This window comes from Aquila chrysaetos, chromosome 22 (genome assembly GCF_900496995.4).
Source record: "Aquila chrysaetos chrysaetos chromosome 22, bAquChr1.4, whole genome shotgun sequence".
NCBI lineage: Eukaryota > Metazoa > Chordata > Aves > Accipitriformes > Accipitridae > Aquila > Aquila chrysaetos.
Window position 1 is genome coordinate 21,783,069 of NC_044025.1, and position 26,259 is coordinate 21,809,327.

The window sequence follows — 26,259 nt, forward strand, 5'->3', positions numbered from 1 at the left end:
GCCTCGGCGGGGGAAAGGGGCCGGGGCGAGCGACCGCTGCGGGGAGCGGGCCGGGCGGCGGCGATGGCGGCGGCGGTGTAGAGCAGAGCCGGGCCGGGCGGAGCAGCGGGGCCACCATGATCATAGAGAACGTGGACGCTCTCAAGTCTTGGCTGGCCAAGTTGCTGGAGCCGATGTGAGTGCGGGCGGGGGCCGGGCCGGGGCCGGGGCCGTCCCGGCCGGCGGTGTGGTGGCGGGGCAGGGGCAGGACCGCTCCCCGCCGGGGTCGGGGGGGCGGGAGGCGCTTTCCACGGGCCCCCGCGGAACGGGGCCGGGCCCTGCCCGCCCCTACCCTCCCGAGCCCCGCTGCTGCGGCGCCCCGAGCCCGGGGCAGCCCTGAGGCCCGGGAGGTGGGTGAGAGGGGCCCGGCCTGCGGCCGCCCGGTGGCCAGCGCTTCCGAGGACGGGCCCGGTTTAAAGGACTTCGGCCGAGGGTTGGGATTTAGCGAGGGCCGGTGCGCCGAGCGCGGCCTTTTGTCCCGAAAATCTGCGTGTCGGCCTGGGCCTCCGTGTAGAGCCCTGGCCGAGCCCCTCTGCCCGCCGAGCCGGGTTGTGCCCGACCGAATCTCCAACCACCTAAGGTCGGGTTGTAGCACGGCCCTCAAAAGAAGACGGCGAGACGATTAACGAGAGTCAGTCACTGGAACGGCGGAGTCCGCAGTCAAGGGTGTCTGCTGGAGATGCATGGGGACTTGGGTGAAGTCTTGGCGGGGGGGCCTGGGAGGGTTGGTCAGCTCTGGTCTTGTGAGTGGTGGGAGAGGATTCTTTCGAGGGGTTTTGCGTTGGTAATGAAAACTGCTGCGCTTCTGAAAAGTACCTTGCGCGCTGACTGACTGAACACTTGTGACGAGGGTATAGTGAAGTGCTCACAGAGTTCCGCCACTAACAAGGGCCTTCTCAAGGAAGCTAACTTGTCAGTAACTAGCTAGCCTGGTGGTTTCCACAGAGTAAAACTAAGACCCGTTTGAAGTTGCAGGACGTACATTTACAATGTGTAGTTAACTGATAGCTCTACAGATACTTTTCTATTTTTGTATTTGAAATAGGCCTTAGAGCTACTCACCTGTAGCCATTGAGTAGCAGGCCTTTGAAAATGCTTTGTGACTTTCCTCTTTTCTTTTTTAAGACAATGGGTCTCCCTGATACTTGGTCAAATCCTTCTGAAAGTCTGTCTAGACTGGAGCATAACTCTTGCTCCTACGCCTTCGCTGCCAATTCCAATCGACCTTCTGTCTTGCTGTCCAACATGCCTTTGGTATCTGAGCTGCACCGTAGCGATGTGAGTTGGAGACAAGGGTTCATGGCAGAGAATCATGGAATTTGCTAGTGGGTCCTGACAGCCGAGAATTCAGGAGTGAAAATACAAAATGGTTAACCTGGAGAAGCATACGGACCTTACGCATGCTCCTGTAGCACGTAATGTAATGTAATGCAATGCCTAAGAGAAACTTAATATATGGAGAAAGGAATGGGAATGGTTATAAAGCGATAGATCATCTCCTTTATTTTAAATTGAACGTTTATAGTCAGTTGCATGTGGGCACTAGCACCAAATACATTACATACAGTTTATTCCCTTTTGTGAGGGTGCATGTGTAAGAATTGTAAAATCTGTAAATTTGTGGTTTCTTTGTTGTTAATTGCTACATTTAACATGGCTTTCATCGGATGTTGGAAACTGCAAGCAAACTAGTTTGGAGTAGAGCTGCATGATTGGCTGCTCATTGAGGATTTTTATTTTCTCTAACCAGTTGTCATCTGCATGGCTTTTTGCATTTTGTTTGTTTGTTTTCTGGATATCTTTTTTTAACTTGAGATTATTTTGAGGTCTATATATACTTTATACTATTCCCTTCTATTTCCATAGCTAACCTTCTTAGAAAATACACAATCCCCTCTCTAAATGTTGATCTCATTAAAAAAAAAAAAAAAAAAAAAAAAACAAACAAACAAACAAAAACGTTAAATCGTCAAACTGTTCTAGGTTCCTACCTACCATCTGATAGCTTGCATCTGCATCTTTTGAGAGAGGCAAAATGAGGAGCTATTGCTTAATCATTTAACACTGTTAATCTAGTTCGTACTTCGAGTGTTTTTCTAGTAGCTGAATAATGGAATCTAAAGCAATGTCCAATTTCAAGATTAGTGGCAGGGTATTGCTGCACAAAGTTAGCTGTCTTTGGCCTTTGTGAAGCTAGGTAAGGGCTCAGGTAGTGTAGATAGTGAATCTGTATTAATAATTGCATCCTTTTAGACATTTTATCAGTGTTAAAGGATTATTATAAGATTTGTAGGCATGGAAATAATCCTTGGGGAGGGAAGACCCCAGTATGTTAGGCACATTAACTTAAGCTGTACAGAACGTATCTGTGTGCATATTTAAAATGTGCTTTTGCGATACATCTTTCTGAACTACTCTTTGTGGTAATAATGTTTTAACACTATACAACCACTTTAATACTTCACAGTAATTGTGCAGTGACTTTCCTGCTACTTGCTCTGCTGTTCTCATGGAGTCATACTTGGTGGTGGTTGCTGTGCTTAGAGAAAGTTAAGAAACAATGGCATCTGCTCAGTTGCCCTAGAATTGGATCTTTCTGTAAAAAAGATGAAAGGTGTGCTTTCCTAAGCAAAGCTCAGGAAGGAGCAAAAGAGCGGGAACATTGTCAGGTGTGGTAAGGTGGAGGGGTGGTCACAAGGCAACTAAAATGCTGTGCTGTAACTGGGGAAAAAAAACCCACAAACTTCGCTGGCTCAGTCATCCCAGCGCAGCTCTATTGGTGCTAGATGTCAGAAAATCATCCGACGTGTTGCCAGGTTTTCTTTGGTGGCTCTTCTGTAACAGTGATTGTCCAACACGGGGTTTTGGCATACTTCAGCAGAATCAAGAATGGTTCTTTCTCTCAATAGATGTGACGCAGACCCCTCAGCCTTAGCCAACTATGTTGTGGCATTAGTCAAGAAAGACAAACCAGAGAAAGAGCTGAAAGCTTTCTGTGCTGATCAGCTGGATGTCTTTCTGCAAAAAGGTACTGTGCTTTCCACTACTTTATCTGTTCAGTGGTTTTCATTTCACTGGGGGAGAGGAGGAAGGATGATGCACCATTGTTGCCTTCAAAATACTTCTTGTTATCTATGAATTGAATATTTCTTACAGTGTGAAAGAATAAAGATCCTGTGATTAAAAAAAAAAAAAAAAAATCTTAAGATGAAGTTCCATAGCTTGGTCTTGCTAGTGGTGGGTGCGAGGAAATCCTCTGAAACAAAAGCTAGCAATTTCATTTTAAAGTTTCAGTCATGCTGCCGGAAGTTTCTCTGACAGATGTTTGATAACTTTTGACAACCTGGTCCATACTAATCTTTCAGGCTTCTGGTGAGCTTCTCATAGCAATTTGGTTCAAATTCAAGGTTTTAAACACTTGAATTTCTGACGCTCACTGGGGAAGTTATTGTGCATTTTTTTGTGATCTGATGTTAAACTGATGATTAATCTTATGTGAATGATTTACTCTCATAAAAATTGCCGTAAAAAGGCTGCTAACTGTCGCTAATGGAATAACTGTGGACTTATTCCTTGATCATAAATTTCGATCACGCTTGCCCCTTAGAACCTTTCAAAGTTGTAAATGTGATTGAAGGAAAAGTCTGTTTCTGTCTTTGACATACCTGATGAATTTCTTTGTCTAAATAAACAACCTCAAGTTGCACAAATGTAATTCCAGCTCTTTGAATGGAACCAATGTTCATTAATCTAAGATGATGATGCTGCTGTGAGCAGTCCACCTGGATGACTTTTTTTAGGGACTTCTCTGGTAAATCTAACGGTGCCCTTACATCAATATGTAACAATATTTTCTTGTGTTCTGTATCCTCAGAAACTTCAGGGTTTGTAGATAAACTTTTTGAAAGCCTGTACACAAAAAGTTATCTTCCTTCTCTTGAACCCACGAAAGTAGAAGCGAAGCCTGCAGGTCAGGAAAAAGAAGAAGTCAAGGAGGAGGTAACATTATTTTTCCTGTCTTCATACCTCTAACTTTGGAATTAGCCCTCCCGTACATTTGTGAGGCAAAATGGGAAAGAAAAATCCACTTCATTGTGACTAATGATCTTTACAGTCTCTGTGCATCTGAAGAAAAATAGAAGATGACCACTCAGACAAGAACATTTTCAAATCCCTTTGTGGAGTCTACCTTTGATCTAGATTAAGAGCATTCAGAAATCCTACTCAGACGTCCCTAGCAACATGAACTGATAATGATTTGAAAGGGTTTAATAGAGGGGAAAGAAGCAGAAACATTCCAAAACATTTCCTTTTCCAATTTTGGTATTTTTTGAGGAATAGAAATTATTTTAAGTGTTTTCTGTAATACTTAAAATCAGTGAAATATGGTGGCGTCTATATTGAGGGATAATTACTTTTAAAAGTGAGGTAGCAGCATTCATTTGCCAACAGTTCTTTCTTTTATCTTGTTTTTAAGTTTTATTGACAAAATTGAAAACAGTTAAGTTTTTGAGAAAAGTGAAGTAGTATTTCCATAGTTGTCTAAATCTCTTTGTATAATCCTCTTCTATCACTTGTCTAAGATAGATGTTTTTTTCTTCTAAGTTGGTGGTTTTCCAAGGGAAGAGACCTCTTCTCTATGTTTGTAGCATCCTAACGTACCAGCTTTGAGAGAGAGCTGGGGAAAAAATTGCTATAGAAGTAAATGTTCTTTATTTTCGTCTACTCTGATCACAGTTTGCAAAGATACTTTGGGCTGAATATGTGTTTAAGTTACTATAGGAAAGATGCAAAAAAGTCAGAGAGTATATATGAAGTTCTAGTCCTTTCACCTCACTCCAAGGATGCTTATGTCATGCAGTGTTAAGAGCAAAAACTGTTACTCTCTTTATAAATGGACCATGGGTAGCATTTTTGCCAACAAGTACTCTAAATGGGTATTCAGGTTTGTGCTTCTGTCTGTGACCCTAAAATAACATGAATGAAGGACCTTCCTGGAGTTATTTATTCTGTCTTTAGAGTTAAAACTGGCTGATGGTCATGAAGGTGACAAATAAGTGCAGATCAAAATCTGTCAACCAGAACAAAGCTGTATTATATTATATTGTGAAATGCAGGTCCTTATTGGACAGAATGTGATTCATCAGTTGATTTAAATTAAACTTGCTCTTTTGTTGTTTTTTTTTCTCTTTTCTGATGTCCTTTTTTTATCTGAGGATGAGACCCAGAATTATGGCAATTTATGGAAGTAGCTTTGGTGATGGAAGTTCATAATTTGCAATTATACAAGACTTTAATAGTTTTCTGATCAGTTCTCACAGTAGTGTCATAATTTATAAGAAGTGTTTTAGAACTACCTTCAGTTGACTTAACCAGTGCTTTGGTGGGGGGAAAGAGGGAGGGTTGGGGGTAGGGGGGAGGGCAGGGCTAAGACAGAAGGAAATATCTAGGACGGCTTTATGGGACAACTTTACAGGATCAGGACATTAATTAGTTATTTCAACATCAGTCCGGCCTTGATGATTTGTCATATAGCTCAGTGTATTAGGTGATTCCTGCAAATGGAGGACACAAAACAAGAGTAGAATCATAGCTAAGTCTAGGTTGGAAGGGACCCCAGATATCATGTGATACAACTTGTGTTGAAAGCAGGGCCTTAGGTTAGGCTATCCAGAGCCCTGCCAAGCTAAGCCTTGAATATTTCTACCAATTCTCCCCATATAATCCTAAACAAGGATGTAGGAAACCTTTCTTTTTGTTTTGTTTTAATTGGAAAAAATCTTTTAAAGATAATTGCATGTAAACTTTTTCCCACCAGAATTTACAGTAACTTCTAAGCAGTGTAAAATGGCAGCAAAGGCTGCAAAAGTACAAAATGGGTTCAAAGTGATTTGCAGTAGTGGTATAGCTGACAAACTTCTAAAACTGCTTTTGTTGAGGCCAGCAAGAAATGTGACTAGTTCAACTATGTGAACAGTTTTTTGCTTTAAAGCATTTATTTCAAAGTGTAAACTACTGACGTATCTACTTGGAGAAGTAACTCTCCTTAGTTGTGTTCCAGTTACGAGCTTCAGAAAATACCTCATTTGTAGAATTGCTTACTCTAACTAATGAGATAGAGAGTGTATAGAGAACTTGTCTTTCATGAATCCTGTTTAAAAGTAAAATATCAAAGTAGTTTTATTTTGGGGCATCTCCTCTGCAGAAAAGCCTGAGAGATTTGAAACAAAAAGCCCAACAACCTCTAGCACTTAATTACTTGTAGTGCTTAAGCATTCTGTGCAAGTAATACTTAAATACTGTTTTTATATGGGATGCTAACTGTAACTTGAACTAAATCTTGGAAGTGATACTCATCCTTGATTGGTAGTTGTGTCTTAAACAGAATTTTCAAGAGTCAGTTGAAGAAGAGCGGGATGGCAGGAAAAAGAAGTATTCCAGTCCGCAGAGAAGCCGTGCAGATTCCAGTGAGCAAAGGTTAGTTTTGAACCAAGATATTTATATATTCTTCTGTATTTGCTGGCAATATTTAACTGTGGATTTTTACCTCCTAGGCAGTGATTCTTCGTAAAAATAGTGATTTCCTCCCTACTTTGTCTGCATTGTGTTACCTGTATGCTGATCACATGCATGAGAACCCTTCACTAGAAGTTGGTCTCTTCTGAAAAAATGACAGTATTTTTCAAATGTTAATACCTAGGAATGTCATTGATTCTGTTCTTTCCCTTGTTATATAAATGAAAAGCATTGTTGGAGGGGTCTTTAGGGGCTGGGAGGGTTGTTCACACAGTGTCAACATCACTTTTAAAATTTGTTCTGTTTTGGTGGTTTAACTTTTTCACCTTTCCAGTTCTTAGTCCTCCCCTTGCTGGTTTCTATGAATTAGTGACTCAACTTTGAGATTCTATACTTTTCTATGTAATTTGGGAAATTCTGACTCAAATGTTTCGCTGTCCAAATTGGATGGGAAGGATGAATAGTATCTCAACTTGTTGCAAGGTTGTTTTTTCAGTTTGGTTTCTCTTTTCATAAACATGGTGTACATATGTCTTTTCTAGAACGAGAGAGAAAAAGAGAGATGATGGCAAATGGAGGGACTATGACAGATACTACGACAGGAGTGACTTGTACAGAGAGAAATCTGGCTGGCGACGTGGCAGGAGTAAAAGTCGTAGTAAAAGCAGAGGGTTAAGTCGAAGTCGTAGCCGCAGTAGGGGTAGAAGCAAAGACCGTGATACAAACAGAAGTGTTGGTGAGTACCCAAGGTGCTGCTTTAGGAGAACTTCTAATGTCAGTGATGTGTGGTGACTCCTACACACTGTATGGTCCAGCAGACTGTAGATGTCCTTGAGTAGTTGGAGCAAAATTTGAGAGCTTTGTGTTCCTGAAGTTATTAATTAAGATGATGTTCTTCAGAGTAGAACAATTAAGGGGATTGTTTTCTTCTTTGCTAACCTCTTAATTTATCCACTAGTGTATACCAGTGGATATCAGTAGCTGATATTTTTGTGCTGTGTGTGTTGACAAAGCTGTTGATTTTTTTTTTTTTTGGCTGGTTGTTTGGGGTTGTTTTTTTTTTCCCCAAAGGTGTATCTTTTTGCAAAATAGCATTACCTCTTTTTCACTTTGTTACTGTGTATTTTTAGAGAAGCGTTCTTTGTAATTGAAGGTGGTTACCACATGACCTGTTGTTCTCCTAGGGCTAATTCAGGTCTGCTCGAAAAATAAGAGGCACAGATTTCAACGCATATTGAGACCACATTAGTTAAGGGTGGGGGTTAGGTTTGTTGTTTCAGGCTTTTCCCCCACCTCTTTCTACTTTAAAAAAGAAAGCTGTAATCCAGAATGGAATAAGGAGTAGAGGAAGGAATGTTTATTTTGCAAAGAAAACATTTAGATTTCTGAAGTCAAAACCCTGTCTGCGTTCTGTTTAGTTCTTAGTCCATTGGTAAGACCAAGCACCTTCAAGAACAGTTTAATGTGCAGAATACTGAATATTTAAGGAAATGTTTATACTGTTGTGTATTATCTTTTTCTCAGGGCTCTGATATACAGAGCAAAGCATGAAGACTTTACCTAACTTTTCTTTTTTAAACAGAGCACCGAGAGAGATCAAAATTCAAGAGTGAAAGAAATGATGTTGAAGGCTCGTATAATCCGGTTTCTGTGTCTCCCAGTAAATCTACTGAACAGTATTCCTCTGCACAGTCTATTCCCAGTGCTGTTACTGTAATTGCACCTGCGCACCATCTTGAAAACACAACAGAGAGCTGGTCAAATTACTATAACAATCATAGCAATCCCAGTTCATTTGGCAGAAACCCTCCTCCTAAAAGAAGATGTCGAGATTATGATGGTAAACCATTTCTTAGTTTTCAGTTTCATACCTTGTTTCAATTATTCTGTGACCTTTTTTTTAGGTATTCACTAAACGTAGGCAGCAAGTCAAAATGCAGTAGCATGTGGAGTATACCTTGTATGCAGAAGACGCATATATGACCTATATTTTACTGGGGAAATAACTAGTCTTGCTGGAAGCAGTTTGCTTATAATCTGACAGTTGCTGGATAGGAACATATGGAGTATGTTCACAATTCTGTATATGCTTGGCAAATATTTTGACCACTGGCAGTTCTGATAAAGATTGTGGTAACTGTGTTTACTATAAAGCAGGTGGTACTTCTGACTTTTTTTTTTTTTTCCCCCCAGCTTTTATGATGGATGCATGTTATGTTTGTATGCTTTTGAAAGATTATTCTGATTTGAATTATTTTGAAACCTCATCTGATAATGTAATGTTGGATCAGCGATTGCATGTTCTCTTTAGTAAGAAATTCCAGCAAAAACTGAGATGCTACAAATTGCTGACAACCTTTTTTTTTTTTTTTCCTAAAAAGATTATTAAATGTCCTGTTTTACAGAGCGAGGATTTTGTGTACTTGGTGATCTTTGCCAGTTTGATCATGGAAATGATCCTTTAGTAGTAGATGAAGTTTCCTTGCCAAGTATGATTCCTTTTCCTCCACCACCTCCGGGACTTCCTCCTCCTCCTGGTATGCTTCTGCCCCCTTTGCCAGGTCCAGCTCGTAATATGAGGTTGCCAGTTCCACAGGCTCATCCACAGGCACCACCTCCTGTTGTGCTTCCTGTACCAAGTAAGTCAAAACATTGTTGTCTGCTGCTTTGTCATCAAGTTAAAATGATGGCTCCTGTCTGGAAGATCTATATGTATTCGAAGTAATGAGTTCAAGTTTCCTTGCTAGCCATGTGCTATTCAAAGTATTGCCAAAATAATTCTGAAAAATCAGCTTGTAAAATGTGATGTTCCTTGCACTCCAAATTGAATTAGATAAATTGAGTGGGGAAGTGGAGGGGGGATATCTTTCAGATTATCTCATAACCCTGGTGTTTGGATTGATCACTGACAATTGGATTACTAGCTTTTTTTTTTTTTCCCTAATGCAAAAATGTTGAGATTTAATCTCCTAAAAGTTCTAACAAATTTCTATGTTTGTGCTATATTATCTGCTACTAAAAAGCAATACGTAATTGATACATCTAAGATCTATTTTAGCTCAACAGTGATCTCTGAGATGTTTAGCCTTTTCTGTTATCTCGCTGCACTTTATAATGTAAATTCCATGAAGAAATAAAATATTAGATATGTGGTTACTCTGTTTCAGTACTCTCTATTCCAGTAACACAATACATGCTGTGATAGTTGTATCAAATAGCAGCAGCTATGGGATGAGAAATAATTTTATATAGGATTAACCCTGAATTTTGCATGAGCCTTTTACTGGGTGGAATTAGCTTGCTATTGAGTGAACTGACGGTGCTGTCTGATTGTAGTCGTGTCTTGATAGGTTGTGTAGTGTAACTCATTGTCCTTTTTTGGGCATATAGTAAGTAGGAATGTATGTATCGTATGTGGTGCAAACAAAGCAAAAACAGCTAGATAAATTCCTTGTCTGTGAATGCCTTTTGCCCTGTAGTTCTTGGTTTAGAACTGTAATCTAAGCGTTGCTGATACAATCTCTTGCTCTGAGCATGCCTTGATCCTCCGTGGTAGAGCTGAGGGAGGAGCTGCTTTAGTTAATGCAAGCTCTAACAATAATAAACCTCTGGGGAAGAAAAGACGCTTTTTTTCTTTTTTCTTTTTTTTTTTTTTTTTTTTTTTCCTTAAAGCTTTGTCCTTCCTAGGAGACAGGGAAGGTGTTGGAATCAGAGTAACTTACCTGAACAGGGCTTCTCAATTTACTTTTACTGCGGTGGAATTGTAAATATTTACAATCTTGACCTTGCTCAAAGCAAGGCATAAACAAATTGCATTGAATTGTTTGCACATTTTATCTGTGGAGTTTTAAGTCTTAGTGATCTATTCTATGGTGTCATTGTAGGACCACCTTTAACACAGTCAAGTTTGATAAATAATCGTGACCAGCCTGGGACAAGTGCAGTGCCCAGTCTTGCACCCGTAGGAGCAAGACTACCTCCTCCTTTACCCCAGAACCTACTGTATACAGTATCAGAACGTAAGCAAATACCTTTTTTTAAAATCTGCTTGAGATATAAATTTTAAAATTCCTCTGTTGATGTGTGATTAGAAATTATTATCTCTGTCTTCCTCCGGGACATACAAATCTAAAAAGAAGTCTGATGGCTTTCCCTGTGGTCAGTCCATCATCTGCTGTTATTGTGTGAAATAGCAGTAGTGTTCTGTCACTGTCTGAGGAAAGATCATTTGTGGGGAGCTTCGTCTGGGTTTCATATGCTCCAAGCAATAAGATTGTTGCATGAGAAAGGGATCCCTTCATCTTCAAGCTGTTTGGTAGAACATTAGTAGGCAAAAGATGGATCTGCAAACCTGTAATTACTGTTTAATTTGGTCTTTATTCCTATCTGGTTTTGGCTACTACAGATGAGAGATTTTTTTTTTTTTTTTTTTTTTTTTTAAGCTGTGTATCACAGTAGTCTCTACAGTCTTCATATACATTAGTACTTTCTTTCTATCTTTTTTTCCAAAATCGACTTAGTTCTAGCTTTCTAACTTAAAAAAAAAAATATGGATGGCTTTCAATGGACATGTCCATCTTCCTTAACAGAGCTCAAATTTTTAAACAGTGGGTTTTTATGAGGGGAAATAGCAAAACACCTGGAGAGTCCAGATTGCTCAATTTAAATCCAACAAAGCTTATATTTCTTTGATAATGAAGGAGGTAATGGCATTTTCATGTTTTAGATGAGCAAAATAAGATAATTAAATCTCAATGTTTCATAATATTCCCGTCAGGGGTTTGGGTTTTTTTTCATAAATATTCTGAATTCTATTCAAAGGAGGGCTCTAGTTCACATTCCATGTAATTTCCTTTGTGACTTCCATGCTTTTTAGAACTTCAGTCACATAAATATCTTCTTAGATAATCCGTTCTGTTATCTCCAAATGCTGTCAGGCATTCAGATGTTACCATCTGATTCTTTCAGCTTCAGAACTTCTTTGAGTGGGTGATTCTGTCTGTCTTAGCTCACAGGGCATCACTGACTTCCATTGCACTACATAATTCTGTTCTCCAGAAACATCTGTGGAAATTCTCATGTCCTATTCTTGGACTGTTACGGTAACAACTGCTGGTTGCCCTCTCGCAATCAATTGTGTGTCAAATCATGGAGGAGGAACTTTTGGTCAGCTCGTGCAAGGTTAAAGAAAGTTCTTGGCAGACTCTGAAACTAAACTGTAAAACATCAGTATTGAAATTCTGGGGCATCTGTTTTAAATTGTAGAGTCTTTATTGTTGCTGTGGAATCAGGAGCTGAAATTTAGAGTGCTTCAAGTCTGTCAAGTCCCCTTGTATAGGCCTTCATTTCTGTTGCAGGATGTACTGTGTTTCTTTATTCATTCTAGCTCTTGTATAGCTTTTCCTTTTCATCGTTGGAAAAATGCATCATCCTTGATTTGGACCTTGGGCTGGAGGAACAGTATGAGTCAGTTCTGTCATCTTGTGTTCTCATGGTTACCCCTTTTAATTAAAATAATCATTAGTACCTTACTGGAGCTAGGCAGCTGATCTCACTCTTACTAAATTAAGATAATTTAATAGGTAAGTATTGGTCAAATTACCTGATTTCTCAGCTTTCTTTGATTGGAATCGTTTAAGTATGTTCTTCCCCAAAAATCCTTTTCTGAAGTAAACTAAACTCCTGGGCAGCAAAGACTGAAAATCATTTTGCATGTTAGGCCCTACAGAGTAAATGCTCAAACTAAATCTTTTGTTGCTCCCCTTGAAACACTGTCAGATGTTGTGAAGGTTGTCATACAGACACCTCATTCCTTTTTCAGGCAGCTCATCAGCAGTACTCAACTATTGTGACCTATGCGCTTTTGATAAACAGTAGCAATCAGATTAAAAACCAAAAGAGAATATGCCCAAATAGACTTGGGCATAAAGTTCAGTTGAGGGTTTTAAATGGCTACACGCATTGGCTGTACGACCTCTTTTTCTCTCTTTTCTTCATCCAAAACAACTTCTGATCCTTGGACATCCATGCGTTTCCTTAAAGGAAAATTAAACTTGAGTCTTAAACTCATTTGAAAAATTCTTTCATTTCTCTCCTTTTTTTATAGATACATATGAGCCAGATGGCTATAACCCTGAAGCTCCTAGTATTACCAGTGCTGGTAGATCTCAGTATCGACAGTTCTTTACAAGAGCACAAACGCAGCGTCCAAATCTAATTGGCCTAACATCTGGGGAGATGGATACAAATCCAAGAGGTAGGAAGGGTTTCTAGTCATTGCTGTTGCTATTTTTGTCCAAGACCGTCAACACTTATTTTCCCCTTTTTTTGGGCTGAAAGCAATAGTTTTTCTCACTGTTCTAGTATTCCAGAGCAATTTTCAGACATCTCTACCTTTTTTAAAATGCTAATATGATCATATTGAAGTCAAAGCAGCCTTTTTGATTAAAAATAACCACTTGCTTGGGAATGTTACAAGGGTTTTTTTGGTTCGTTGGTTGGGTTTTTATTCCTCTTTAGCCTGTAAAGGCACTTTTTTGGTGCTGGGTGCTTCTAGAAAGAGAAATGGTGCAGAAAGATGGTTTTAAGCAGTACAGTCTGAAGACTGCTTTTGATTTGCCAAGGGTATGTTTAGGACCTTGGGCACAGAGGTGATGGTCTGTAATACTTGCCTCAGCTGTTGTGAAGGTAGTAAAGAGGGCATGTTTTTGTACTTGTTTTGTACTTGATGGTCTGACTCTGTCAGCCAGATGTTCTCTCTAAAATGAACATTGCAGGTAGCATTCTAATTCTCCTAGCCCATGGAAAGGCCAGTCTGCATTTAAGTAATTCTGAATCCTTAACTGGATGGATGTGGATGTAGTCTCTTAGTGGTGACACATACAAAATATCTTTTAGGGGAGAGAACAAGTCAAGGCTCTTGAAATAAATTTTTGTTCTGTTAGTGTAACTTTCTTTTTTCCTCCTACTTTCCCCACCCCAATCCTTAAAAGAAAAGATGTTAAATTTCAGTGTTTATAGCTACACTTCAGTGTTTCTTATTCGGTAGATAAGAAAGATTTTTTTTTTTTTTTTTTCAATATTTCCTTCCAGTGACTCATCCTATAAAGAATATGGTTAAATATTATTGCAGAAATTGCTGTTGCTGTTTTCATCTTAATGAACATCATAAAGGCAGGGTTGGGGCTTTATTGCTGGCCCTCAGATTCTCCCTAAGAACCCATTCCAATTGTAAGGCATGGGTGAGTGTTCGGTGGTGGTGCTTCAGACCACTTGTTTTACTGTCTTTGTCACCTGTGTGAAAGGCTTACTCTAAAAATCTTCCTCCAAAGTAAGATTAAAACTATGCCCCAAAATGCCCAGTCTTTGTTCTCACCAGTGTAATCAGCAGAGCTCTGGCATATGTAAAAGCCATAGAAAATTGGCTTGTAACTCAGACTTCTTTTTAGGAGTTGAATATTTGGCATACACAGGAGACTAACAGCAATAGCATTATCTTAAAAAGGTTGTAAATAAATACCTGGCAAACTGTGATCTAGTGCTTTAGCTTTGTGTTTGTAGAAGTTGCTTCAAACTTTAATATCTCTGAGAGTATAATTTCATGCCATAGTTGTGCTTAATTAACAGCTTGTTGCTGAAAACTGGATGGAGGGATGACAAGGGGATAGCAGTGGGAGGAATGGGTTCTTGGTCGCTTTTTCACTGTCAAGGGTTAATACAGGGAAAGCTGGTTGTTTATTCAGCCCATGCCACTTAGCAGAACTCTAACCTGAAACCCGGGAACATAACCTTGTCTCTTTTCCTCTCCCCCGCCACCCCTTCTTTTCCTGCAGAATCTGAATTTTCAGTACCTGAAAGATGGAGTTTTAGCTTTGTTTCTTCAAGCTAATACTAATCTTAAAGGTCAAAATCTCATCCCTGCTGGCTGGACTAAATGCTTTCCTCAAATTGTTTCATTAGGCTAGCAAGTGATCTCTGAAATAACTTCATAAACATAACTGACCAACTTGATAAAGTCTTCCTAATTTTTATGTTCTTAAACTCAATCCTGTTTTGCTGTTCTAAGTGAAAGCTTTTCCAATGTCTCTGTTGATGTATGGTGAGTAACACAGGTCTTTTTCCTTTCCTCCAGCTGCCAATATTATCATCCAGACTGAACCTCCCATTCCCATTACAAATAATAGCAGCAACGTAACCAGAGTTGTCCTTGAACCAGACAGCAGGAAAAGATCTCCAAGTAGCATGGAATGTCCACCGTTAAAGAAACCATGGCTGGGAAAGTAAGAGTTAACAACTGCAGTTGACTAATTGGAATGCACTTTATTGCTATTAATGCTGTGAACATCACTATTCACTAGTCCCTGTAATTTGAGCTGGTTGGGTCAGAAAAATCTGTGTCCACATAATATAGAGACTAAATATTTGGTGGTGGGAGGAGCTCTTTTTTGTTTAATATCTAGAGTGTATACTTTTTATGAGAAAAATAAAAGTTAAATATGTGTTAACATTTGCTGCCTTACTTAAGTATATGTATGCCTATCTAAATCACTGTCTTGTTCTCATTTTCTCTAGGCAAGCAAATAACAACCAGAATAAGCCAGGATTTTTGAAAAAGAATCAATATACTAATACGAAATTAGAAGTTCGAAAAATTCCACCAGAATTGAACAATATTACACAGCTCAATGAACATTTCAGCAAATTTGGAACTATTGTAAACATTCAGGTAAAAAACAAAGTTCAGTTTTATGCCTGTATATGGGTATTTTATTTTCCCTGAAGCCGCCTTCAATATTGCAGATGAACCACATTCCTTGAGAAATCTTAATGGAGGCTAACTGGGAGAGTAGGTAATCAAATTCAAAGAAAGTTTTTCTTGGTCTACTCTGTATTAATACCTTAATTCTGTAAAAGTATGTTGGTTTCTGCCTTCATAAGGTCTTACCAAATTTGAAAGGCTTGCAGGTTTAACAGTATCTAAACCAACTCAGGTTTTTAAGCAACTTGTGTATAATTTTTGAAAGAGATCCTCTAACAATTTCTGTCTTGTATGATAGTCCTACAGTACTTCATAGTCAGGATTTTGACAAAGATGCTACAGGAGGGTCTTTATATGCATCAGTTTATTACCGCTTTGCATCCTAGAACTGGCTCCAGTTCAGTGGTTTTCCTTGCACTGTAAGAAGGGGGAAAGCACTATATAAGCAAAACACAGGTAGTTACATGGTTAAAATAGCATTTAATTTCCATCTATTTTTCTAGACAAAACAGTTGCCTCTTAAGTCCTCGGTTAGAGGTCTAAATAAAAGACAGATACCTGGAAAGCCTATGTATTTCTTGAGTTGAGAATTTTATGTCTTAGCCCAAAAGATACTGTGGTGCTTTCTGCACCTCAATAATGAAATAATGCATTTAAAACATGTTATCTCAATCATTATACTGGAAAGTCCGAGTTACGTTTTTATTCCTGTGATTAATTTTTAGAGAAAAATAGTGTTATTGAAGACTGTTAGATAATGCTTCTTTGAGACTGTGGTGAACCTCTGCATTGTACATCCTTGGACAGCAAGCTTCTTTCAGTAGGTTAGAATAAAGAGCTTTCAAGTCAGCACTAGGGTCTCTTCAGTCATACCGCAGCGGCAGTTCACAGTCCTCTGAGTATGTGATGCTATTTGGTGGAGGAGTAATTTTTATTTTATTTTATTTTACTGTATATAGGCTCTGCTGCAAGTACGTGTAATATTTGCCAAAAGGTACTTGGCTTTAATTACATAGAATGTTTTATCTGTGTTTTGAGCTGTTAGTATTATTGGATATCCCACTCATTATTGCAGATTATTTCTGGATTGGTTTGCTACTGGTTGAGATGTCTTCTTCCTTGTGAAATAATGCATTCTAATGAACTTTTGATTTAGGTTGCTTTCCAGAATGATCCTGAAGCTGCTCTAATTCAGTACTTAACTAATGAAGAGGCTAGGAAGGCAATTTCCAGCACCGAGGCAGTTCTGAACAATCGGTTTATAAGGGTACTGTGGCACAGAGAAAGTGAACAGCAGCCCCCATTGCTGCAGCAACAACAGCCGCAGACACCCACACAGTCTCTTCATCACCAACTTCACCTTCAGCAGCAAGCCCTGACCACAACTCCAGCTGTAACGATGCATAGCAATCTGTCAAAGGTATTGTGCTATCGTAAACTAGTGATTAAGTGATGAAGGTTATCAGCATTCCTAAATGACTGCTACTTCAAGAAAGCAGAGTATATAATCCTTCATTTTTTAATATTTATTGATACACAGGTGATGAATAAACCACTGGCATCTGGTGCCTATGTCCTTAATAAAGTCCCAGTGAAGCGTCGCCTTGGAGCAGCAGGTGGAAACCAGCCTGATTTAAGCCAGTCTGGGTCTGTGGTAGAGGATTCTCAGGTATGCTGATGAAGGCTGACCATCTCTACTTTCAGTTACTTTCAGTACTTTCAGTTTCTTTACTTTGTTGCTTGGCCTGTTAGCTAAGAAGGAACTAGCAATTAGAACTTGCGAATTGTTCCCAGTTGGTTCTGTTTCTTTTCACTAATGTTCTGTGCAACCATAGTCAGTCACTTCTTCCTAGTTTCATTAGCTGTTTATACAAAATGGGGACAATGACTTCAGAAACAAAGTATCAGTATTTTATGTAGCAGAAAGTATTTTTGGCAGTGCTTCATAGTGAATAAATTTGACAGCCTGTATGTGATGTCATCTTCTTGTTGGCGAATCTAATTGCATTCCCAGTGATTTTTGAGCTTATGCTGTGATTCCACAGTAGTGCTAGAAACTTATGGAATACTTCTGCGTAGAGTTCAAGCTGATACAGTTTTAATTCACACCAGTATCATAGTGCAGCATGTGTTCGTGGCCACAGACAAGTCCTTTTAAGAAAGAAAGTATGCAGGTGACTTTTGCTGCCTTATTTGGTCAGAAAGTGTGGTGTTAGACTATAACTGCAAAGCTGAATATAACGCAGATGCAGAAGATCAGCTTCAGTGGTCTTTCTAGTGGACATCAGGATACAGAGGGAGTTTTGGATGAAGGAGGAAAGAAAGTGTCTTTTGCAGAAATCCTTTTAACAAGCATTTAAGCTTCCAAGCAAGTTGACTTACAAGCAATCATGCTTTTATGTGTGTGTTTTAATTGCCTTGGTCTTTTTGTCTCATTGCACAAATCTAGAAGTTTGTGTTCATATTTCACAGAATAGAGTCCTCTAAAATTCATTGATGGTATATCACATTCATTTTAAGCTATTACATATTTTTGTTTGTGCGTTTTTACTATTTCAGACATTTCCTACTTCTACAAGCCACTCAAAAATGGTTTACAGTTCTTCAAACTTAAAGACATCTGTGAAGCCTGGTGCAGGGTCTAAACCTCATGATGTGCAAGAAGCCCTTAAAAAAAAACAGGTACTTTACTATTCATTGGCTGACTGAGAGTATAGTGATCAAAGTACTTTATAAAGAAAGGTTTGATAGGCAACTTAAACCTCAAATATTGCTGTATAGCTTTCTACATTAGTGTAGTTTTTGTCATCGTTATAGGACTGTCTTGCAAATGCACACTGAGGTTAATCATGGGTAAGGGAGTATTCCTTTTGGGGTGTCTTACTTGACACACTTGGTTGTGTGGGGGTTTTCTGGGTTTTCTTGAGACATTTCTCTGATTTTAATCTCTGCAGGTATGAGACACTTAAATGACAATGTAGGATATGTTTCTTAAGAGGGCAAAAATTTCGTAGAGTACTTCACAGCAGAAAGTTAGCAACTTTTTATTGTTTTTCTTCAGATTGGATACACTTCATACTTGTACGTTTTGTAGACCAGTAGTTTTCATTATGGCCTTCACTTCTATAGTTTGAAGAAGAAAATATGGTATATATGAGTACGTATAATGCTATACAGCTTTTTACTGATAGAAAGAATTTTCTTCTCATACAGGAGGCAATGAAACTCCAACAAGACATGAGGAAAAAGAAGCAGGAGATGTTAGAAAAACAAATAGAATGCCAGAAGGTAAGTCTGGAATGTCTTTTAGTAAATACATTCTTGATTTTGTAGATACCTGTCTGTTCAGTGTTGTTTTTCCTGGAATTTTATATTCCTGCTCTTTTATTAATACACAGATGTTGATATCCAAGCTGGAGAAAAATAAGGCCATGAAACCAGAAGAGAGAGCAGAAATAATGAAGACCTTGAAAGAACTAGCAGGAAAAATATCTCAGTTAAAGGATGAATTAAAAACTTCATCTACAACCTCTACACCATCAAAATTAAAGTCCAAGACAGAGGTATTTATTGCGCAAGACACTTGCCTGTCTGTCTTTTGTAACTATTTCTGATATTATGTCCTAAAAATGCAGCAACATCAGATCAAAACACTTCTAAGCAGCATTTTAAATTTTAGAGTGATAACCATGGACAAGCAAGCTATGGTTTTAAGGAACTTGGATGACCTAGTTTTGCGTGTAGCTCATTCAAGCTTGTTCCAATTCTGAAGCAGAGAATTCTGGGTCCTTTAAAAAACGGGTTGGGAGAGGGAGATGGAGGCAATTAAACTGAATTTAAAGGAAAGTATGGATATTGTGTACTGATCTGTCTATATCATTTACATAAGTGTATTGCTGAAGAAGTGGAATAGAACATTAAAAGCACACATTACAGTTCTGCTTTTCCCTTCCATTTTATGCACCTTTTTCTCTAAGGCACAAAAGGAACTTTTAGATGCAGAGCTGGACTTCCATAAGAGACTCTCTTCTGGAGAAGACACAACTGAATTGCGAAAAAAGCTAAATCAATTACAAGTAGAGGTGAGTTTTTCTGGATTGGTGCTTTTAATGTATTTATGATACATAAATGTTTTAAATCCTTTCAAACTGAGGATGGCTCTGTACATTATTTGCCTTCTTTAAACAGGCTGCCCGTTTAGGCATTTTGCCAGTTGGTCGAGGAAAGACAGTGCCAGCCCAAGGAAGAGGACGAGGACGGGGTCGTGGTGGGAGAGGAAGGGGGATGTTGAATCACATGGTGGTGGATCATCGTCCCAAAGCACTAACAGTTGGAGGCTTCATTGAAGAGGAAAAAGATGAATTGTTACAGCACTTCTCTGTAAGTATGAGGTCACATTAAAAAAAAAAAAAAAAAAAAAAACCTGAAGAGAATTGTAGCCAAGCTATAACTCTGAGATTAAGTAGGTCACCGATAACCCTGGATGTGTGCTTACTTGCAAAGAGAGGCATGCTAAGAACTTTGTAAATAACTGTTTCTTTTCCAAATTCTTGAAGATGCAAGTCTTTTTGTTTCTATTAGTGCAAATAAATCAAAGACTTCGTCCTGAATTGATTCTATGATTCTATGAATTCTATGAATTCTTGGAACAGGCTATGGATAAGCAAACAGTTTCAAGAGTTATCAAGGGTATAAATGTAATGTCTCTTATAGCTGCTTTACAATAGGTGCCCAATGCATTCTTTTAATGAGCAAAGCTAAATAGCTTACTCTTATTAATTCTGCATTAGTTTAAAACGACGTTAGAAAGCTGAAAAATATCTATCAGCCTCTCTCTGTTTACAAATTATTTGTCAGATTAGCGATTCATACCATTTATCTTGTTTCTCTCTAGCTCAAGAAGCAAAGCACTGTTTTGCTAAACAGGACATCGGTTTCAAAGACATTAAATTTGTTTATGAACTCATGGTAGAGCAAGTAGCGTGCTAGTTTGCAAGCTAACTTAACAGATGTGTTAGTATCATAACTAAGTTAACATAATAAAGGAGAAACTGATTTTACATTACCCACAGTTACCCTTTCCAGAATGAAATGTTTTCATGTGCAAAGCTAGTAAACTTCTCAGAGAGATCATGTAATACTTCATAAATAGACCCAGCATGAAATCTAAGTTTGATTGAATCAGTCTGGTGTTTCTGGATGCTCTTTGCAGAGCAAGTGATTGATATGGAAAACTAATTTTGTAGAATCCTACCCTTTAGAGCTGGATACAGAAAAGCAGTAGAGTTCTCAAGAGAACTGGTAATCTGAAAGCTTGTTTGTTTCTGGTTTGAGTGGGAACAGAGAAGTTTACAGTTCTTCATACAGTGGGGTAAGCTTTGCTCTTTGCTCACCTGTTACTCTCTGCTTTCGCCTCCTTCCTTATCAAAAGGTTAGAGGTCACTACGACTGCTTTGATTAGGTAAATTCAGTGAAAAATGTGTGATTTGATCAAAAAAAACAGCCTGCTTTAGGGTATGATAACAATGCCATGAACCCTGGGAAAAGTCCTGAGAGGGGACCAGAGTGCCTTTTTTTAAAAAAGATCTTTGCTTTAATTCTCTTTCTGAGAGACTTCACGTTTTTGAAAGTTTTAGTCACCTTTAGCTCCTAAAACCAGTAAAAGTTTTTACAAACAACTAGGGCTGTTACTCATGCTATTATCTTACTGGCTTTTAAACTATTTTTCTTCTGCTATTCATATTAAATCTCAAGTTGACTAATTCTTTTGTGCTGCTTGTACTCCACGCATAAATCCTTTTTTTGTTTGTTTTGGGGTTTTTTTTACTATTTAACTATCATTGCGGATAGTTTTGCGTACCAATTTTCACCATTATGCAGTATATAAACTCTAAAAATGCAAACTTCTTGTTAATAAGCCATACTAGATCATATTTTTTTCCTCCTCCCAGTGTACTTGTAGAATGTATTCAGGAGCTCTATAGCAGAGTTTGACTCCTATTACTGAAATCTCTTTTGCAAACTAATGAGCTCTAAAGGACTTGCTTAACAGGTCTAAAGAAGTACAACAACGAAGGGCAGAAGAGAATAAGGGAAATGGTGAATTCAAAGAATTAACTTCTGAGCTATAGATTAATATACTTATTTCCTTTTCTCCTGCAAAATTAAGCTCCACTTATTAGAATAACAATAAATCTGAGCTTTTGCCCAAAAATATGGGTACAAATGCTGCAATATTGCTGGACGGTGCAGCTGAGATTTCTCTGGCTCTCACTTTTCTGTCCAAAAAGTAAGGTTTCAGTGGCACTTCAGTACACTGCAACTGTAGCACATGATGATCATGTTTTTTGAGGAGAATATTACTACTGTTCCTAATCGATTTTTCTCTCATAGAAATTTGGAGATATTGAAGACCTTCAAGAAGAGGATTCCCCCTTAAGTGTTGTTCTAACTTTTAAATCTCGCTCAGAAGCTGAGAATGTAAGTAGAATAATGGATATATTTTTGTTCACGGTTCTAAAATGAGAATTTTTAACTTCTTGTGTCTGCTTTTGTTTTAAAATTTAGCAGACTTTGATCCCACTAGTTTGAGTTAGCTAGTGTGGGTATTTGTTGCTACTACATATAGTGTCACTAAAGGGGGAAATACCTCCTGTTTACCTTAATAGTAACATAAGTCTTTTGCTGATAAACATTCCATGTCACGATCAGTTCAGAGCTCTGTTAATCTTTTCAGATTGGTGGTAGATGAGCACTATTTAGCAGATTCAGGTTTGAGTGAAGTTGCTCTTGGAGGACTGAAGTGGATGATTGTGGCTTATATGTTTGAGCTCTTCAAATGTGCATCCGCATGATGTTCACTGGGTCTAGCTCATTGTTGGCAATCTTAAAAATTCTTCACTTGATCCTCTTTTTGAAAATATGTTCATTTAAAATACAATCTAGGCTGCTAACCAAGGATCCCGGTTCAAAGACAGAAGGCTACAGATATCATGGTACAAACCTAAGGTACCTTCTGTGTCCACAGAAATCGAGGAAGAGGAGTCTAAGGAAGAGGTATGAAAATATGTTAATAAACCTAATCACTCTTGTAGGAATCTAATAGCTAAGAGCTCTTTTAGGGTACAGTTTTCTGTTTACTGAAGAAATTTCATAAAAGATGTTTTTGCAAACCAGAAACTTAACTGGTTTTGAAAAGTCAGGTATGTTTTCCACATTTTAAAAAAAGGGAAAAGGAAAAAAAAAATACACTTTCTGGATGGGATGTTGATTTTTAAACTATGAAAACAAACCTCATATTCTCTATCTGCAGGATGCTGATCTCTTTACTTCACAGTATTAATGCTGCACTGTAGGATAAGTTACTTATATTCTTTCCTGTAATTAGGAACACATTAGGAAACATTTTAATGGTTTTTCTGTCTAGGCATTTAACAGAAAACTGTTGTTTCAGAGAGGGTGGGTGGTTGTTTATTCCTGCTTCCTTTGAAGTTTGGCTTTCTACTGTTCTTTCAGTAAAACTTGTTGAATGTAATTGTATGCATTCTGGTGAGACATACAGTAAACAAGAACCTGATACAAAGTGCAACTGATGCTGCATGACGTGTTTCCTAGGATACAGCATGGAACTTCTTTGTTTAAAAGTACATTTTTTTTTCTTCATCTAGGAGACTGAAACCTCAGATTTATTTTTGCACGAAGATGATGATGATGACGACGAAGATGAGGATGAATCCCGTTCTTGGAGAAGATGAAACTTGATGTTGGAAATGTATAATTTTAGGAATATAGTTCAAGCTACATCTTTTAAACATTTATTTAAGGAAGTTGATGAGCCAAAAAAAGCTTTACTTTCTTTTCAAACCACAAGATTTAAAGTGAGCAAAGTTTGTTATATAAACATTTCGGATATAGAGCTGTGATACTAAGCTAGCCAAAGGCCCAGTAACTTTTTACATAATTATCAAGCTCACCAGAGTGGTGATTTTTTTTCTATTTAAGAAGGATAAAAAGAGAGAAGGGCGGGGGGGGGAATTAGTATTTTCTTGTCCTCTTTTTGTGTCACCTGTTTTACCTTGTTTTGGGTTTTTTATAATGTGATTGATTTGTTAGTTTATAATTGAAAAGATATTACAGGTTTTATTTAGCAATATTATGGGGTTAGGGGAAAGACTTTCATTAAATGTTATGAAAGAAAAAATTGCCTCATTTGCTAATTGAAAAAGGGTAGTATTTTATTTCATATGGAATCACTTATTATAGGAATTGTTTGTGGCTAGATTCATAAATCATTTATTTCAATATGTTTGAAAGCCACGTGGTTTCTACGTTCTACTGCTTTTTGTGAGAGGAGATGGAAGAAGCAATTTAACAGGGTATAATTATAATATTCTCCAGTTCACTCTGTTTCTTCAAATTCTGCTTCACAGAAAACATCAGCAATGACACATATTTGAGTGAATTTTCACTCACTGTTGATTTTCTTCTGTAGTTTCAGTATAAGATTCAAGTTTGACTGTTTGTTTATTGCATTTCAGTATTCGTGAGCATGAATGTAATGAGTTTCAAACTTCCTCAAAAAGAAAAACAACTGAACTGGCAACCGTCTACCAGCCAGTAGAAACTCTTCCTCCTCTCCCTGTTACCGTTTGTTTATGTTCAAACTAAATCCATGAAGTGTTCAGAGCAAAATGCTTTTTAGCCAACAGAATGTCAGTATCCTGCTTAAAGCACTGGTTTAATGCCAGTCTTTAAGTCTTCAGAGGAGTGTGCAGAGCTGGTTTTGGAAGGTTATTAATACATCTCCAAGTATAGTTTTGTTCAGACACATTTAAGATGAACACCATTACATTCTCAGTTGCCTTATTGTTGTACCATTTTAAAAACACACACACACCTACCCCAGAAATGGTGTGTATTATGATAGAAATGAGGATAACAAGTTCAGATACTTGAGCCATGTATCTTAACTGTTACGTGGCTCTTGCGGTTCATGAACGTATTATCTAGTAAGCATTTTCCTTGACTCTGTCCATTTGTACCGTACACTTTTCAGTACATTTTATGTGCGTTTCTATACAAAATAAACAGAATGTCAGTGCAAAAATGCTCTCCTCTTTGAATAATTAGTTTGCCAGTATATTTCCCAGCAAGTACCTGACTGAAGAACAATACACATCAAAACCTTTAAATTATAATGGCTCTGAACTTGGCTAGTGACATGTAGTTGAGCACACCTTTGTGTTAACAGTTCCCCTAACTTTGTTACCCTTTTGCCTTGGTGGTGTATCAAAAGTCAAAACAGTGTAATTTCTATTTCCTTGTCAGTTGAAGGGAATATGTCTTTCAGTATTCTGTCTCTTCACATTGAAACCTTACCTCTTTATATAATTAGGACTTTCCTGCTAATACTGAGGCTAATTTACAGACATGAAGAAATGAGAGGAAACCAATCCTACATACTTAGAAGAATGTCTTGCTTTTCTCCCATCATCTCGAATTTTTTTTTAATGTCTGTGGCTCAGTCAATGTATATTTTGAAAAATCCATTGCAGCAAACGTATTTGAGTCCTGACAGTTTAAAAAATGATAGAGGGAACAAAAGGATTTATATATTTTTTTGTACAGAGTTTTTTCTTAAACTGTATAATTTTGTAAATATTTTGCTTTTTTGTGTACTAAAACTACCAGCGTATAGATTTCAATAAGAATTGTTGTATTTTTGTATTTGGAAAATGAAAATTACAGTGAATGAATGAAGCTGTAAGAAAAATTGCAGTAGCCTTTGACACACATAGAATGGGATTCCTTTTCATATGGTTTTAGCTCTAAAGTGACACCTGACTGGCACACTGTTCAGGGACACTTGCCCTTGCCCAGACACGCTGGCTGTTCAAGTTGGGCAAGATAGGAGGGAAGCGAGTGTGGTAGCTTTATTTAATGATTTTTTTGAGAGCTTTATATGATTTCTTCCTCCCCCCCCCCCCCCCGCCCTTTACGGTGCACATTGGCGGACTTACATAAATCCTCAAGTGACATCCCAAACATGATTTCTAAACGCTGAGGCACAAAAGTGAGTTGTGCCTCTGAACTTAGCTTGTGTATTGAAAGCATGCGATTATATTATTGGGAATTTAAGTGATGTGCAGTATAGCGGTATCTGACTGCTGGTGTTTAAGGAGGAGGAAAGCTCTTTGAAAGTGACCTTCATTCTGCCAAAGCTGATGGATCTCCCCGTATTTTAGGGTATACTAGGCTATATTAAACTGGTTGGGGGGGGGGGGGCGTTTTGGTTGTTTGTTTGTTGTAATAGGTAACATGACAGTACAGCTTATTTTGTTTCTATGGCAACGCTTTATTGTGAAATTCACATGAACTTTCAGAGAGTACCTTAGACAAAATTTATAATCAACAATGTAACTTGTGTACACCAGCCAGTGTATTTACAGGCAATGTGTAATTAGATGTTACCAGTCTGAACTTAGGGTATAAACATTGAAAGAGTATGTGATAAGAAAGTAACTGTTAGGAAGAATTATCTCCCTTTCATTGTTGAATTAACCTAAGCAAAAAGAACAAAACAAACTCAAGAGTTGAAAAGATAAATCTGAAAACAATTGCCTGCTTATTGTGAAAACAACACTTTTTTTAACAAAATCATGTGAAAAGGAATGAAGTTCCTCTTGGTGTATAGTAAACTTGTACTATAGTTTTTACAAATTGTGAACTTGTGTAATAGTATAATAGGAGATATTGTTGAATTTCTAACTGTTTATACATTTAAATTCATATATGTAATGTTTGTTTTATTGATTACAATCTGAATTTCTAAGATGCATGTTGACTTTTTTGCAATAAAGATATACGATGGAATGGTTCAAGATTTAGAAAAGAAAGAAAATTCTAACTTAAATAAATCAGACAGCAGAACCATTCAAAAAAAATTA

General features: G+C 38.0%; 1 protein-coding gene across 5 annotated transcripts; it reads left to right on the forward strand.

Annotated features, from left to right (window-relative positions):
- On the forward strand, positions 1-26,259 carry RBM27 (RNA binding motif protein 27). Of its 5 annotated transcripts, none has more exons than XM_029998486.2 (21): positions 1-175; positions 2,949-3,067; positions 3,914-4,038; positions 6,425-6,516; positions 7,098-7,291; positions 8,138-8,395; positions 8,961-9,194; positions 10,440-10,574; positions 12,662-12,811; positions 14,687-14,834; positions 15,127-15,280; positions 16,470-16,733; positions 16,854-16,982; positions 17,873-17,995; positions 18,527-18,601; positions 18,712-18,876; positions 19,291-19,395; positions 19,502-19,693; positions 21,707-21,793; positions 22,259-22,369; positions 22,981-26,259. In XM_029998486.2, the coding sequence occupies exons 1-21, from the start codon at positions 117-119 to the stop codon at positions 23,065-23,067; spliced, it is 3,006 nt and encodes a 1,001-aa protein (XP_029854346.1). In that variant the 5' UTR covers positions 1-116; the 3' UTR covers positions 23,068-26,259. The 5 variants fall into 5 exon arrangements, with proteins under 5 accessions (XP_029854346.1, XP_029854345.1, XP_029854348.1 ...); XM_029998485.2 differs by having other exon boundaries at positions 2-175; positions 6,410-6,516; XM_029998488.2 differs by lacking the exon at positions 12,662-12,811 and having other exon boundaries at positions 2-175; positions 6,410-6,516.